This window comes from Natator depressus, chromosome 4 (genome assembly GCF_965152275.1).
Source record: "Natator depressus isolate rNatDep1 chromosome 4, rNatDep2.hap1, whole genome shotgun sequence".
Classification (NCBI taxonomy): domain Eukaryota; kingdom Metazoa; phylum Chordata; order Testudines; family Cheloniidae; genus Natator; species Natator depressus.
Genome location: NC_134237.1, coordinates 60,228,603 through 60,243,736, shown reverse-complemented (window position 1 = coordinate 60,243,736; position 15,134 = coordinate 60,228,603). Strand labels below are relative to the sequence as shown.

The following is a 15,134-nucleotide window of genomic DNA, read 5'->3' as shown; positions in this document are numbered from 1 at the left end:
TGGATCTCAGATCCATGGAACTACCCTTAAACTGACGCTACTGGCAGTGATATTGGCTCTAGTTTAATCTGAAGGCGCTTCTATAAACTTTACATAAGAACATAAGAATGGCTTTACTGGGTCAGACCAAAGGTCCATCTAGCCCAGTATCCTGTCTTTCGACAGTGGCCAGTGCCAGGTGTCCCAGAGGGAACGAGCAGAACAGGTAATCATCAAGTGATCCATCCCCTGTCGCTCATTCCCAGCTTCTGGCAAACAGAGGCTAAGGACACCATTCCTGCTCATCCTGGCTAATAGCCAGTGATGGACCTATCCTCCATGAATTTATCTAGTTCTTTTTTGAACCCCGTTATGGTCGTGGCCTTCACAACATCCTCTGGCAAGGAGTTCCACAGGTTGACTGCATTGTGTGAAGAAATACTTCCTTTTATTTGTTTTAAACCTGCGGCCTATTAATTTCATTTAGTGACCCCTAGTTCTTGTGTTATGAGATGTAGTAAACAGCACTTCCTTATCTACTTTCTCTACACCAGTCATGATTTTATAGACCTCAATCATATCTCCCCTTAGCTGTCTTTTTCCAAGCTGAAAAGTCCCAGTCTTATTAATCTCTCCTCATACTGAAGCCATTCCATGCCCCTAATAATTTTTGTTGCCCTTTTCTGAACCTTTTCCAATTCCAATATATCTTTTTTGAGATGGGGCGACCAAATCTGTACGCAGTATTCAAGTTGTGGGCGTACCATGGATTTATATAGAGGCAATGTGATATTTTCTGTCCTATTATCCATCCCTTTCTTAATTATTCCCCGCATTCTGTTTGCTTTTTTGACTGCCGCTGCACATTGAGTGGATGATTTCAGAGAACTATCCACAGTGACTCCAAGATCTTTCTTGAGTGGTAACAGCTAATTTAGACCTAATTTAAACGTATGCAAGGTCATAAATCCTGTAATGTTTCTAATTAATTCATAATTGAGTATAGAAATACCATCCCATTTGTAATGCCATATGCTACCAAGTGGGGAATTGGAGTTCAAGATTCCAGCATCATTTATCTGTTCCCAGACAGACTAAGGAAAACTTAGATGAACTCCAGAGGGAGCTGCAGCCCTCCCTCTTCGTTGGGAAGGGAACAAGGAAACCAAAAGGAAATGGGGAATCTACTGAGGTGCAATAAACTATTCTAATTGAGTGTTTTGGCGAACCAGTTCAAACCTGTGGATTTCCTCATGCATTAGTCAGAAGTTCAGAGTGCTACTCTTATAGAAAGGGTGACAGAAATGGATTTAATGACATACCAATTTTTCTCTCTTTCAGCTGATAATGGCACTATGCATCTTTGGGACTGGAGAACTGGGTATAATTTCCAGAGAGTACATGCAGCTGTACAGCCTGGTTCTTTGGACAGTGAATCAGGAATATTTGCTTGTGCATTTGACCAGTCAGAAAGCAGATTGCTCACTGCTGAAGCTGATAAAACCATAAAAGTGTACAGAGAAGATGATACTGCGGTATGCTGAAGTGTCTTAATTGCATTTTCCTGAAGTCCACAGTTTCAAGACAAAATTAACAGTCAGGTTTTCTGCAGAGCTATTTTATTCAGGTTAAGGTTGCAACATTTCTATCCAAGAGGAAAATAGTAGCGTGTCTAATAATATGTGGACTGTGGCTAGCTTCTGCACTAGTTAACTACTGTTATACTACTGTTAACTGTAGTATAGCAAGCATGTCTAAAGGAGGTCCATCTATTCAAATACAGAACTCCCCTTGTGATGCAGTGTGAGGCTATCTTATTCCAAAAAGAGTGTACATTGCAAATTGAGGCCAGTGTAGTGGTGTGCCTGGTAGTAATCTTCAAGACAAAGATGCAGTTTAAAAGGAGTATATTACTCTTCTTTATGTGATACCCTATAGAATAGTTTATAAGGCAAGCAGACTGGAATCTAGTGTAGACAACTTATTTTCAAAGTACTACACTTTGTTAAAAGTGTACATCAAGGAATGGGATCAGTTACTGTATAGTCGCTCTGTATAATAAGTGTGTGTAATACATGGAATCTAATCATAGTTTTTGGACTTTCTGGTCCGCTAGGCACTACTATAGTACAAATAATAGATATGAATAGGGTTAGATAATGTTACTTTGCACTTACATGGTGCCCTCCGTCTGAGGATTTAAGAGTGCATCACAAATAATGAATTTGCAGCTCAGTATCTCTTGGAGGTAGCTGTTTTCCCCACTTGGGAGGAAATGAGGCACAGGGGTTAAAGAACTTGCCCACGGTCACATAGCATATCAGTGGCAGAACTGAGTAGAGCCCAACTCTGCTGACTCCCAGTCCTGTGCCCTGATCACCAGAACATTCTTCTTAACCTGTCATTGACCTCTCATGATCTTGTTTCTCCCACCCAAAATATTCACAAAAACGAGATTCGTCCAGGACTTCCAGTGGTGGGAAAGGGAGGAGGAACAGAGTTAACGAGTATATGAAGCCACTGAGCATTCTTTAGTAAAATTCTAGCTAAAGCAAATACATAAACTGTTCAATATTATAAATATATGAATATAGTGTATCTATGAAATTTATAGTATGTAATGTGTAACCAATCTTTAAACCATAAACTAATTATAGCTTAGTTTACAGTTAAAAATAATTTTACTACAATTCCAGTCTTTATTTTTGTTACTTTTTTTTTCCAGACTGAAGAAACTCATCCTGTCAGCTGGAAACCAGAAATTATCAAGAGAAAGCGATTTTAATGAGGCAACATCTGCATAGTTATGCTATCATTTTTTTTGTCTTTCCTGAGAGCATTATGCTCTGTATAGAACTACAGAGAAGGAACTCAGCTAAAGTCATTGCTGTTTCACCTTGTTTTACAATAAATTTTGTTTCTATTAGGGTTTTGTCTTTTTTTTTTTTTTTTTTTTTTTTTTTTTTTAAATCCTGGAAACCAGCTGCAGCTGTTAACTGTTTGACTTTGTCGAGCATGTATAGTTCATGAATCGGATAGTCGTACAGGTGGTTATTTTATTATATATTCATTGTGTGCAAGAGCTCTGAAGATAGTTCGTTGAGCCAGTTTTTCTGGAATACCCTTATTTGGCTCCAAGAACTAATGACAAGCTTATACATAGAGGTCATTCTGCAGGATTTTTCTTAGAGAATGAGATTTTTAGAGCAGTATTGTTTACCCCTTATTACTGTTAAATTACTCTGTCACTGAGTAATAAAACCATCAAGGAGGCAGGGCTGTATGACAGTTATGTGCTTTGCTTCATGAATGTGAGCCACTGAGCATTGCCAGAGATTCTACTATTTGGTGAAACTGAGTTTAAAGTCAATTTTTTTTCCATTAGAAAAACTTTTACCTTGTACCTAAAATTTGGGTAGTAAGGTATGAAAGTAAAATATAACTATAAAATATTCACTGTAAGGGTCCAAACAGATTTTAAAGTGTCATTGTCAAGATGTTCAGGACCAAATGACTTGTCTTGTTTAATTATATTTTGTCTTTATCAATTATCAGAATCATACATGATTCCTCTTATAAAACTTTGTTAAACCGTTATTTTGGTGCTAAAACTCTTCTGAATTAGATTTGGAGGCTGTGAATCATATCTTAATTAATCTTAATACTTACCACTGCAGTATTGAGACATTTGTAATATTTGAAAAATAACTTAATATTCATGAAAGGTGATGACTTAATAACCCTAGAAAGGCAAATCTTTAATCTGTTTACAGAGCATTCAAGTGATGGGCAGCGGAAGTGAAAGTAAATTTATATCATTTTGTCAGTGAGCTCAGTCCTGTTCTGAAGTAATTTCACAAAGGGGAGAAAGTATTTGTAATTGACCCTGACCTTGGCCTCAATCCTTGGTTTTCCAGGTGATACTGTTAACAGACAGTTGTGATGGTGGTTTTCATATTGTGAATATGTACTTGTCCATTAAGAACTTTGCTATGGCCACTAGTTGTATATTAGCAACTTCTAGTTGCTGCAAACTTGGCTTTGATATTCAGAGCTGTGAACTAGTGGTGGGAGAACTGCCAGTTCCCGGAGCCCTCTGTTTCAGAGAATTTTGAAATTTGGGTCATTTGTAACGCAAGTAAGTATGTTAACGTTGTAAGAGTAGTTGAACATTATTTAATGCTTTCTAAAAGATTTTAGAAGGAACACAGTCTTGTATACATCCTTTGCTGAATACTATATCTAAAAATAATAGACTGGATAGTGTCCTTTTAAAACACTCCATGCAGCTTAAAACAGTTGCACTTTGCTTTAAGACTATTACCTAAAGTGTTATGTCCACAATGTAGGAAGTTTTATACATATAATTGCAGTGATTTTGTTCAGTTGCTATACATCAAGTTTTATTGTGTTTCATGTCAAGGTACTTCAAGGTATGAAAGAAAAAAATTGGGAAAGATAAGTAGCATTTTCACATTTCTTCAAAAGAAGACATGTTTAAAAGCAAAAAAATCTGAAACACTGTCAATATTAAATTTTGGGTTAAAGCTGCTTTGAAAATAAATGAACATCCCACTTTTAAAGGGATGCTTCTAACTCTAATCTTTTGAAATTTGTCTTTCTTTTTTAAATGCAATTTTTGACAACATCCTGAATCTTAAAAAAAAAAAAAAAAGTCCCGCCCTCTTTTTCCCTCATTCCCCTTTCTGCACACACCTTGACTGCAGCCTCTTGCCTGTGCTGCGTCAGTTTTGTTGCTGGTTCTGGTAAACATTCCTTGCAGAACTTGGGGAAGAGCGTGCGTGTGAACTCCCCTAAGAGCAGTCCCTGAGCAGTCGTTTCATGCTAGTATGTAAGGTGGGTAAACGCATTATACCATCAACAAATCATACATTTGATTATACAGATAATTTGGGTCCTTGTAAAATATATTAATGTCAGTGTACTAATATGTAAAAAGATTACATACCGGTAACTTTTACATAAATTATTTAAATATACTTCAAGTGGAATCCTGACTTAAAAAGTTAAGTAATCAGTAAAGATTCAGATGCATGTTGCTGCTGGTCAAAATTACTGACAATCAGGGTAGTAGGTGCCATACGATTTAAGTCGATGATATTATTTCATGAGTACTGAAGTTGTGGTGCTCTCAAGAACAGCTGTCAGCCATTGTAACCTCAGTTAAATGGAAAATGTGTTGTATTCTTGTGTATTGTATTTCTGTAAATTTATTATGACCTCAAACTCTTTTGCAAGTTTGGCATCATGTGTTGCAAAATGTTCAGATTGGGAACAAAGCCCTCTTTAGGGAAAAGGAGTAGGGAGAAATAATTTTTCCCAAGAAAATCTTAGATTACTGTTGAAACACCTTAGTCTCCTTTATCAGGATACATACATTTGAAGTAAAAAGGTGAAAAAATTAGAGACTTGTGCTCATGATTCTTGCCTGTCCTTCTGGGTTAGCTCCTTCTTCCTTCCCTTAATAGCTTCTGTCATTGCACTGCTATACTACTTTGTGAAGATGGATGAATAGTGCACTGCAGAACCTGTGCTTCTCATGTGCAGTTTGGCAGGACACCGGTAGCATGGTGAGGCAGCACCAAAGATTTAGGGTCATACTCTCTTTTCAGAAGTGCATGTACGTAATTCCTATGAACGCACATGAATTGGTTTGCAAATTGAAAGGTGTGTAATCACTTCTGTTTGGCCTTATAGTTTTCCTTTCTGGAAACTGTATAACGCAGCTCTCCTTGCTTTCTTAACATTTGACCTGAGTGTTAAATTTCTTACCAGCAGTTTCATTTTTTCTATTAATTTTTTCAGTAATGTAAATATCATTAAACCTGATTTAGTTCTAATTAATTATCTATAATACACCAAGAATGCAGATTAATTCATTTTTAAATGTTCCGCTATTGAAAGGTTAGTTTAATAAGTAGCTATAGACAATTGTGGTGATCTTCCCTATAGATGTACAGTGAGCATCTTAGACTTTTCTTGTACATCTAAATAAATCATAAGATAATGGGGCAATACAAGAGGATAAGGCTCATAGCTTAACTTCCATGTTGCTGGAAAGTATCATGCTACAATTTGTTATAGTAATTTTGGACTGGACTCTATCTGATACATGGATAATTATTGCCAAGTATCTTGTAAAATCCATTATTGCCTCTGTGTGTGTGTGTATAGTAAAATCATACCCATTTCTACCCACAAAAGTTTGTTTTGCTTTTTACTGTACATAATTACAGAAAAGTGAGAGAAACTGTTTCTGATTGTAACATAATTTCAAAAATCTGTAATTGGTAAGGGTGATGTGATTTTATAATGTTGTTATGCTGTACAGTAAAGCATACAGTGTAAATTAAAGAGCACTAGAAAGTTGTCATTAGATGGCAGTATGAAGGCTGGGGCAGAAGATTATGTATTTTGCCTGTTTACAGCATACATAAATGAGTCTTTAATAATCTCTTTTGGTTCAGTTCCTCTAGAAATAAAATTGCTATGCCTAACTTTTAAGTGACAGGAATTTAATCACCAATAAAATTTTAAATACAGAATAATGATTCCAGTCATTTTCTCATATTCAGTTTGTTCTTCTGGTATGATAACACAACAAAACAAATGTAGTCAGTGAGTGAGCGAAGGTAAGGCAAGATAAAACAATGGGTAGCATCACTTAGTATGTGCTGGTTTCCTTTAGTACAACATGAATATTTTTTGCTGATCAGGTGTAACAGAGGGATGAGGAGGCTAGGTTCCTCTGTCAGGTGATTCAACCCTGCATGAAGGTGCAGTAGAACTAATGTGGAGTTAACAACAGGTGGATTCCATTAGCCTCAACAGGGACATACAAAGGATTGAAGCCTCTCTGAAGGAGATAAACATAGGGCCTGGGATATGGAAGTCTCCATCCAGAACCTAGGAACAGCCAAGCTTGTGGAGAAAGCTTAGGTGACAGTTTGTTTTTGGTTGGGGTTTGAGTTACCAATAAAATGAAGGGGATATGGTGGTGGTGGTGGTGGTGGTATTGTTCTGTAGACAGGATGAAATCCTGACTACACTCAAGTCAACGGGAGTTTTGTCATTGACTTGAGTGAGGCCAGGATTTCACCCAGAGCATAGGCTAGGAATGCCACCTACTTCTGGGAGGAATTGGCTTGGAACAATTTTGTCTTGATATTCTTGCCACTTACAATTTTTTAGAGATCTTTTTAATAAACAAAGATGTCTGAGAGTTTATTTGTACACAAAAATTCCAGTGATTGCATTATTGCCTTCAACTGAAACCCAGAAACCCTAACTTTTAATTTGTGTGTACGAGTGAAGGAACTACTAAATTTTTAACCTTTCTGAAATTCAAAGCCTACAAAAAATTCAGGTATTCTCCAAATATTAACATTTTCTTTCACATTGTTGCAATATCTTGTATGCTGTTCAAACATGTTTGTTTCAGGACAAGCAATTTTTATTAAGCTTTCGTTTTCACTTTGATACAAACTAGAGTCAAAGTTTTTTGGACCAGAGGTTAAAAAACAAACAGGCCTCATAGATACATTCTTCTCCAGGATAAAATACTATCATATAACATGAAATCTCTGTATATTTTAAACAAATGTACGAATCTAACTACTGGTCTTTTACTTCTTTGCTTTATTAACTAACAGAGAGTTTTGCCATGTTACTGAAGCATCCAATTAGCACTCAGTACGCAATTCACTTGAAAACCATTTTATTTGTACAGATTAATTTGTGAAAAGTTACTGTTTTGAATTGATGAACAAAAGTGGATTCAGCGTTGTTTTCTTTTAGAGAAACAAAAATAGTTCAAGTTCAAAGATTGCTTTTTGCCTTTTATTATGGTATAGTAGATTCTTTACACGTTAACTGAGGTTTATAATTGTATTTTAGGGGAGTATCTTGGAGGAAGCAACAAAAGTAACTGGATGGTCTATCATTTAAATGCTGTTTTGAACACTAAAAACAAGATATCCCTGCAAAGAATGACAACTGAAAGCATGCTGTTTTTTAATAGCAATTGTCATTTAAATGGAATTTGTAGTTTGTGGATCAACTTTTTTTCTTTGAATATAAACAAACTTCTCACTGAAGTGAATTGGACTGTGATGATGAGAGAAGAGATATTGAGACAGTTTATAGCTACAGAATTTGACACGAGGGGAACTAAATGGATCACTATTACTGATGCAGAACTTCTCACTTCCAGGTCACTGCGTTAATTTGACGCTACCTTTTGGATAGCGATCAAGAATAATTGTCTGGTGCAGAGGTGGGCAAACTAAGGCCCGTGGGACCGTCCTGCCCGGCCCCTAAGCTCATGGCCTGGGAGGCTCGCCCCCACCCCTCCCCTGCTGTTCCTCTTCTTCCGCAGCCTCAGCTCACTGCTCCGCCGGCGCAATGGTCTGACCCGGTGCTCTGTGCTGCGAGGCACGGCTGCCTGTCCTGGTGTAGCCGTGCCGCCAGCCACCGGCGCTCCAGGCAGCGTGGTAAGGAGGCAGGGAGCGGGGGGGTTGGATAGAGGGTAGAGGAGTTGGGGGTGTGGATAGGGGTCGGGGCGGTCAGAGGGCGGGAAACAGGGGGGTTGAATGGGGGCATGGGTCCCGGGGGCAGTCAGGAAGGAGGGGGGGTTGGATGGGGCAGCAGGGGGCAGTCAGGGGACAGGGAGAAGGGGTGGTTGGATGTGGCAGGGGTCTGGGGGGGCAGTCAGGAAGGAGAGGGGAGTTGGATGGGGCAGTTAGGGGCAAAGGGTCTGGGGGTGGTTAGGGGACAGAGAGCAGGGGGTGGATGGGGCAGGGGTCCCGGGGACCCATCAGGGAACAGGGGGGTTGGATGGGGCAGAAGTCCTAGTGGGGCTGTCAGGCCAGGGGGTGAGAAGCAGGGGGGGTCAGATAGGGGGCAGGGGCCGGGCCATGTCTGGCTGTTTGGGGAGGCCCAGCCTCCCCTAACCAGCCCTCCATACAATTTCAGAAACCCGATGCGGCCCTCAGGCCAAAAAGTTTGCTTGCCCCTGATCTGGTGGCTTTCTGGTGGCCTAGTGGATTTAATCCAGTGCCTAGTATGCAACAGTTTATGTAATGAGCACTATGAGAATTGGCTGGCACTTTATTAGCAGTCTCAATAGAGAGGTCAGAGAGTGGGTATGGAATGTGGGCTACCATCTCACGTCTAGAAGTGGTCTCCCCAGGATAGTGTTGAGGCACAGTGGTTTGGACCATCTGGAGAAGTTTTCATTGCCACTCCCTGTGCTATACCTGTTCTGGGATTAAGCTCAGAGCTTGTGATTCCTTTCACGAACACATTTTTCAGTTATGTTCATGATGATAGAACAATACATTTCCCTATGCTTTCTTTAAACAAACAAACAAAAAAAACCCCACACCTCTGAGATTGGTCACTGACAACATTATAATTTCCATTCAATGAGTTTAAGGCATGTGAAAATGAAAAACTTTAGAACAAGCCTTCATGAAATAATTTTTATGTTGGAAAAGCATGCAAGCCTTTTCCTGCAAAAATACCATATTGACATAATCAAGAAGACGTTTCCTCTCATAACGGGCAAGTATCCTAGCAACCACTGAATAGCTAAGTCTTCAATTCTCAAAGGTGCTATCTAATAGGGGCAAGAAAAATATACTTAGACCTCAGCTTCAGCCTCCCTTTGGTTTCCAAACATAGGACCCAATTCTTCAAGCTCTCTGTGCAAGAAATTCCATTTGAAGTCAGTGACTTAAATGGGAGTTTCATAGAGCAGCTGCAGGGTCAACCGTTTGGTATTACTCTTTCTCCCAATACTTCCCTATGCAGAAGCTATTTAATACCTGCTTTTTTTATCTGTCGGTAATGCTTAAATATAAGTCAACCTGGAATTCAATAGCATTTGAATTTCTCTAACTGTATTCATTATTACACGTATATTGCATTTTATTTTGCAATGGATTCTGGACACATTTATTGTCTCCTTTAGCTTCCTTGGATGCTATGAATGTTGCTGACAAGCTTTCACCTTTACCTCTTCTATATGGCTTTGATTTGGCAAGGACAAATCATTTCTTGCCACAGTGGGTTTTTTAAATGTAATGCCCTGCAAAGCTGAATTATTTCTCTCAGGTGTGTGGATAAGCCACGCATGGCTTAACTAGGTCTGTCTGCAATCCTGGCAATTTAGGGGATAGTTCATCTGCTATTAGTGATGGCAAAAATCATGTGAACAAAGAGACAGTGGGTTAAAATGGAGAAAGTCTTAAATTTGTGCAAAGTAGGAGAAACTCTCCTATAAAACTGTTTTAAAAAGGAGGATCACTTAATGTGTTTGCATCCATGAAAATCAAAAAATCCAAATATGAAATACTTTGGTTTTGTTTGTGGTTTCTTCTGTGAGCATTTTATTGCATAGTCTCTTCTCCTTGTCATCTTTGGGGAGGGATAAAACTCCTGAGAAGGGATGCGTTCCACAGCCCATTAGTTTCCTTCACTTTTTCTGTTGCAGTGACCAGTTTTGTTGGAAGAAAGGTTTGGAGCCTTTGGGTTTGTTCTTCATTGCAAGGTTGTTAAAAGTCCATTCATATTGTGGCTGATGAACCAACTGATTGGTGGTGGTGATTTTAGAAGGGTTTGAGCTTGGCTGACAGTGTTAAATTTAGTGCCATCGTAAACAGAAGTTTAAATATATAAAGCAGCTGATATTGGGCTGGAGAAGAACTCGATTTCATAGGCATGAGAGATAGGAAAGAGTGCAGTTCTCAATGAAAAGAGAAGGTAGGTGGAAGAGAGGGATAGAAGGTAAAGTGATATTTAGTTTTGAGGAGCGTGAGTTTGAGATGGTGCTTTGACGTTATGTGGAATTGTCTGGGATTGAGAGATGCCAGACTGAACTGAGAGAGAGAGGTCAGTGATAGAGAGGGCTCACCAGCATAGAAATAGTATTTGAAGGCATGGGAGAAGATGAGTCTGCCTCACTGCAGAACTGCACATCAGGTTTGGTATTAGCCATTTTATTGTTCAGAAGGAAAACTGTTACCATGGGCTTTTGGGGTGGGTGTGTGGGGGGGGCGTTTCCAGCATTGGAAATAATCAGCCATTGTGCTAAGATCTGGAGTTAGGGTGCAGCTGTTGGTATGGAGGCTTGTATGCTGAACAGCTAGGGCAATGGCATAAATACATAAATTTCCTTGACTCTGTCACTGGTATATCCTCAGTATATATATTAAAAATATTGGTACCAGGACAGAGCCCTGAGGGATGCCCAAGTTAAGAGTTCTTGGTTTACTGATCTGGCCATTAAGGTGTCCTTAAAGCGTCGGTCCCAAGTCATTGCTGCCAAGAGGCAAATCATTTGCCGGCAGTGAACGAAGCAGGAGATCTTGAGGAGGAGGCCTTGTCTCCAGACAGTGTTGTATGCCAAGGACAGATCAACAAGGGTGATTCCTGTCTTCAACTTACATTGGAATCCTGCCTCAATGTGGCCAGTAAGTGAAGCTACTTGGCCACAGCAGTTACTCTTAGGATGAAATCCTGCCTGTTCCGCTGGGAGGATACCTTTGATAATATCAGACAGATGGTGGAGCAGCACCTGTTCCATGAGCTTGCTGGTGGTTGAGAGGAGAGAGATGGGGTGGTAGCTGCTTGCCAGGTTTCCCAGGCTTCAATAGGGCAACACTGCCTTGGAATATTCTGCAGCTGAATAGTGTGTGTCAGTGTGGTCTCACAGCTGTCACACTACTCAATAATGCTATGCACGTAGTGTTGGGGACACTCAAATCGACTCCAGTTGACTGGCTCCTGGTCCTATCACACATCCAACCTCCACAAGTTAGAAGAGCTGCTCAGACATCTCACTTTCTTAACCATGTCAATGTAAGTGAGGATCCCGCTGCACCATGACCTGTAGAACCCACCAAAGACTAGATTAAAATCCCACAACCTTCTGTGGAACCCTATCAAGACCCTTACACCCAACTTCAATGCTGAGGCCCAATGGACAGTCACATGGAGCATTTTGACCACTCAAATCAAAACTCTCAAATCAAAGATCAGGGTGTCTCAACAGGATCAATGACAAGCTGCCTGTTTTATGTCGGCAAGATGGGTGCAGATTTCCTCATTTTTCCATTTAAAGAGGGTTTGTCCACATTTCCCATGAGATGTCCTGATGTGATTCAAACACCTGTATGCGACTGTGGTCACCGGGCAGAAATGATGGAGCACATCATATCTGAGTGTCCCCTTGGTTCTTTTGCCGGTGGTCTGAAGGACATTGACCAGCTCACTGCTGCAGCAATGTGCTGGCTATTGAACTTAGATATAAATTTGTAGTTGTTGCTACCTATCCAAGTCATACAAAGGAAGAAGAAGACTGAAAACCTTGGCAAATGAGTTATTACTTTGTCACTCTAAATCAGCATCTCTATTCTCTTAGGAATTTTCACAATTATTAGTAAATTGAAGCTACTATATGTAACAAATAATTTTAAACAGAAGTGTTCTTTCTGATGATCAAAGTTCATACAGTACAGTGCAAATTTTATTCCTGTTCCTAAAGGAAAACCTTCGTTAGACATTTACATCTTTAAGTCCAGTTTATCAGTTGTTTAAAAGGAGGGGAGGGGGCATGAAGGACTGCATTTATGCTGCGGTTTGTCTGTAGCATTAAGAAAATGTGGAGTATGTGGTCTTGGTTTTGTACTTATATGTCTGATACGTAAGTATGGTACCCTGCCACTCTGCACATCAGATAAATGAACTAATTTTTCGTCCAGCCCTTAAGTTTCATAACCCAAATAATAGCTCTTAGTCTCACAGTATAACAGTACTTCCACATTACACCTTTGGGGAATGGACCTGAATTTGATCCCTTTTGATAGATACAAAAGCCGGTTGTTTTCCAGGAACTACTTTACATGTTACAATAAAGTAAAGTCCAGTGCACTTACCTTTATAAGCTAAAGCAGCATACAGTCTGTCAACACGAATAAGGTGGTTCAGTAAAGTTAGACTGTTTTCAGTCATTGATTCAGTGAAGTTGGCTGAGTATAGAATTGACTCTTGGTTTTTGGTTGTTCTGTAGCTGATGGATGATACAGTGGCAGAGTTGAGGTAACTTAGGTGACAGACTTTTCCATACTTTGTAATGTTTGCTTTTTTTTTAAGCATTGCCCCTTTCTCCTCCCGCTTAAAATTTCCATAATGTTTGGTGTTTTAGGCAACTACAACCTTCAAAGGAGGAGGAATTGAGTAACTGGAAGATATTGACAAGCTTTGACTTGATGAAACATTTTAGCTGCGGAATCCTCTGTTTAGGAATTCCTCAGAGACAAGGTGGGTTAGGTAGTATCTCAAGCAGAGGAGTCCCTGGTGGACCCTGCAAGCTGCTCAACAGCTCTGGGGGAGCTTAGCACAAGACTCTTAGAATTCACAGCAGGCTTCTATCAGTCCTAAATATGCTTTCGCACCCAACACTCCCCACTGTGAAGCCATAGAATCCTTTCTATGTTTTCATCAAAACCTGTTTTTCATATACATCTCTTCTCTTTCCCAAGCTCCTAACCTTCCAAATCAATGGAATTAACACCATTACTAGTATGGCTTGTACATTTACAAAGCCTGTTAATATCATGCATATTCATGGATGTTCCTCAATATAGTATGCTAACTCCCACCATGGGGCATTTCGCAGTGTATCTATATCATTTTGAATATTTCAATTCTCCTGTTTTAAATCAGGGTGTCTACTCATTAAGGCCTGCACATTTAAATGCAATAGTGGTAGGAGTTGATTTAGCAGTACCAGTATCTCAGACAGCATCTGTCAGAGGGGAATCAGTTGATACATTGTGGATCTCATTCTGGATAACTGAAAAAATTAGCTTGTCTCCTATTCAGGTAACCTTTCTTGGAACTAAGTAGAACATTGGCCAGCTACAATAATATGTTTATGTCCCATATTTGAAGTGTCCAATCCAAGAAGTTACACAATATTTACCTTCTCCAGCCTTCGCAACCTTGGCTTGGCCTTGTCTCCATTGCCTCAGCTATCCTGTGCAATTTTGGGCTTCCTTTGCAGGCACGTGGGTTCACCTTGGCTATGTGCTCTGCAATAGATCACAATGACATAACCAGGTACCACGCCTTTTGGAACAACATGAGGTGTCTGGTGCTTTCCAGACCCCACCACACACATCCTTACCAGTATCTGAGGATGAGTGACCTATTCCTTTAAGATATAACCTGCCATGGTAGGTTCCAACATATCTATGGACTGGACACTAACACTCTTAATGCCTCACATAGTCCTGTGGCCACTGGTACTGCTAGTGCGATAGGAAGGCTTTTTTCCTCAGCATTATAGACTCTTGAGTAATGCCTCACCTTGCACCAATCTACTTTTATTTTTGTCCATTGTTCCAGTATCTTATTTGTTATGAACCCAGGCACTTCCCCACCTTGAATTTCATTTAGTCCTACCTGTAGCACCTGTATTAGGAAGCTGCCATGCTACAAACTGGTAATCGCTTTTGATACATTTGGATGATTTATTGTTTTTCCTATTTCATTGATTGCTGCTTCCAGTTCCTTAAACAGCTGTTCCCTGTTAACCTCACAGCCTAAAAACCCTTTGAAGCCCCCCCCCATCTTAATTCTGTTTAACTTTTTAGCAGATTTTGTAATTGAACTCTCATTTTCTGATTTTCTTCCCATAATACTGAGATATCCATATATTCCATGCTGGTATTCCCAATGCCGCAACTCCTAGTATTGTTCCTATATCTCTTTTCCCCCGACTCTTTCCCTTCTCAGGCTACCAATTTCCCTCCAATTCCACCCCATCCATTGAGTGTCTGAAATGTTGCACCACTTTTGCTATCATTTGCATATAGAAGCACACACATTTGGCATGACAGAACTGTTGTAATTTGTTAAATTCAATACTACAGGTATCATTTGGTGCTGTACAATATTCTATATAATCTAATGTTCGTGATTGTCAGGTCCTGCTTCCATTTCTGAGCATGGTTCATCATCTTGCTTCAACTCTAGTGTTAGGAGGCATTGTTACTCCAGTATGTTCAGGAGTGATAATGGTACTCTGCCAACCCTTAATCACGTTCACAGACAAGGTCAAAGTCTCC

General features: G+C 39.8%; 1 protein-coding gene across 1 annotated transcript in view; it reads left to right on the top strand.

The window, feature by feature from the left end:
* PLRG1 (pleiotropic regulator 1) overlaps positions 1-6,651 on the top strand; it is a 30,490-nt gene extending 23,839 nt beyond the window's left edge. Inside the window, 2 exon segments of the mRNA XM_074951029.1 lie at positions 1,321-1,514; positions 2,705-6,651. Coding sequence (XP_074807130.1) covers positions 1,321-1,514; positions 2,705-2,764 — 254 coding nt within the window. The 3' untranslated portion in view covers positions 2,765-6,651.
* Positions 6,652-15,134: the final 8,483 nt, after the last annotated feature.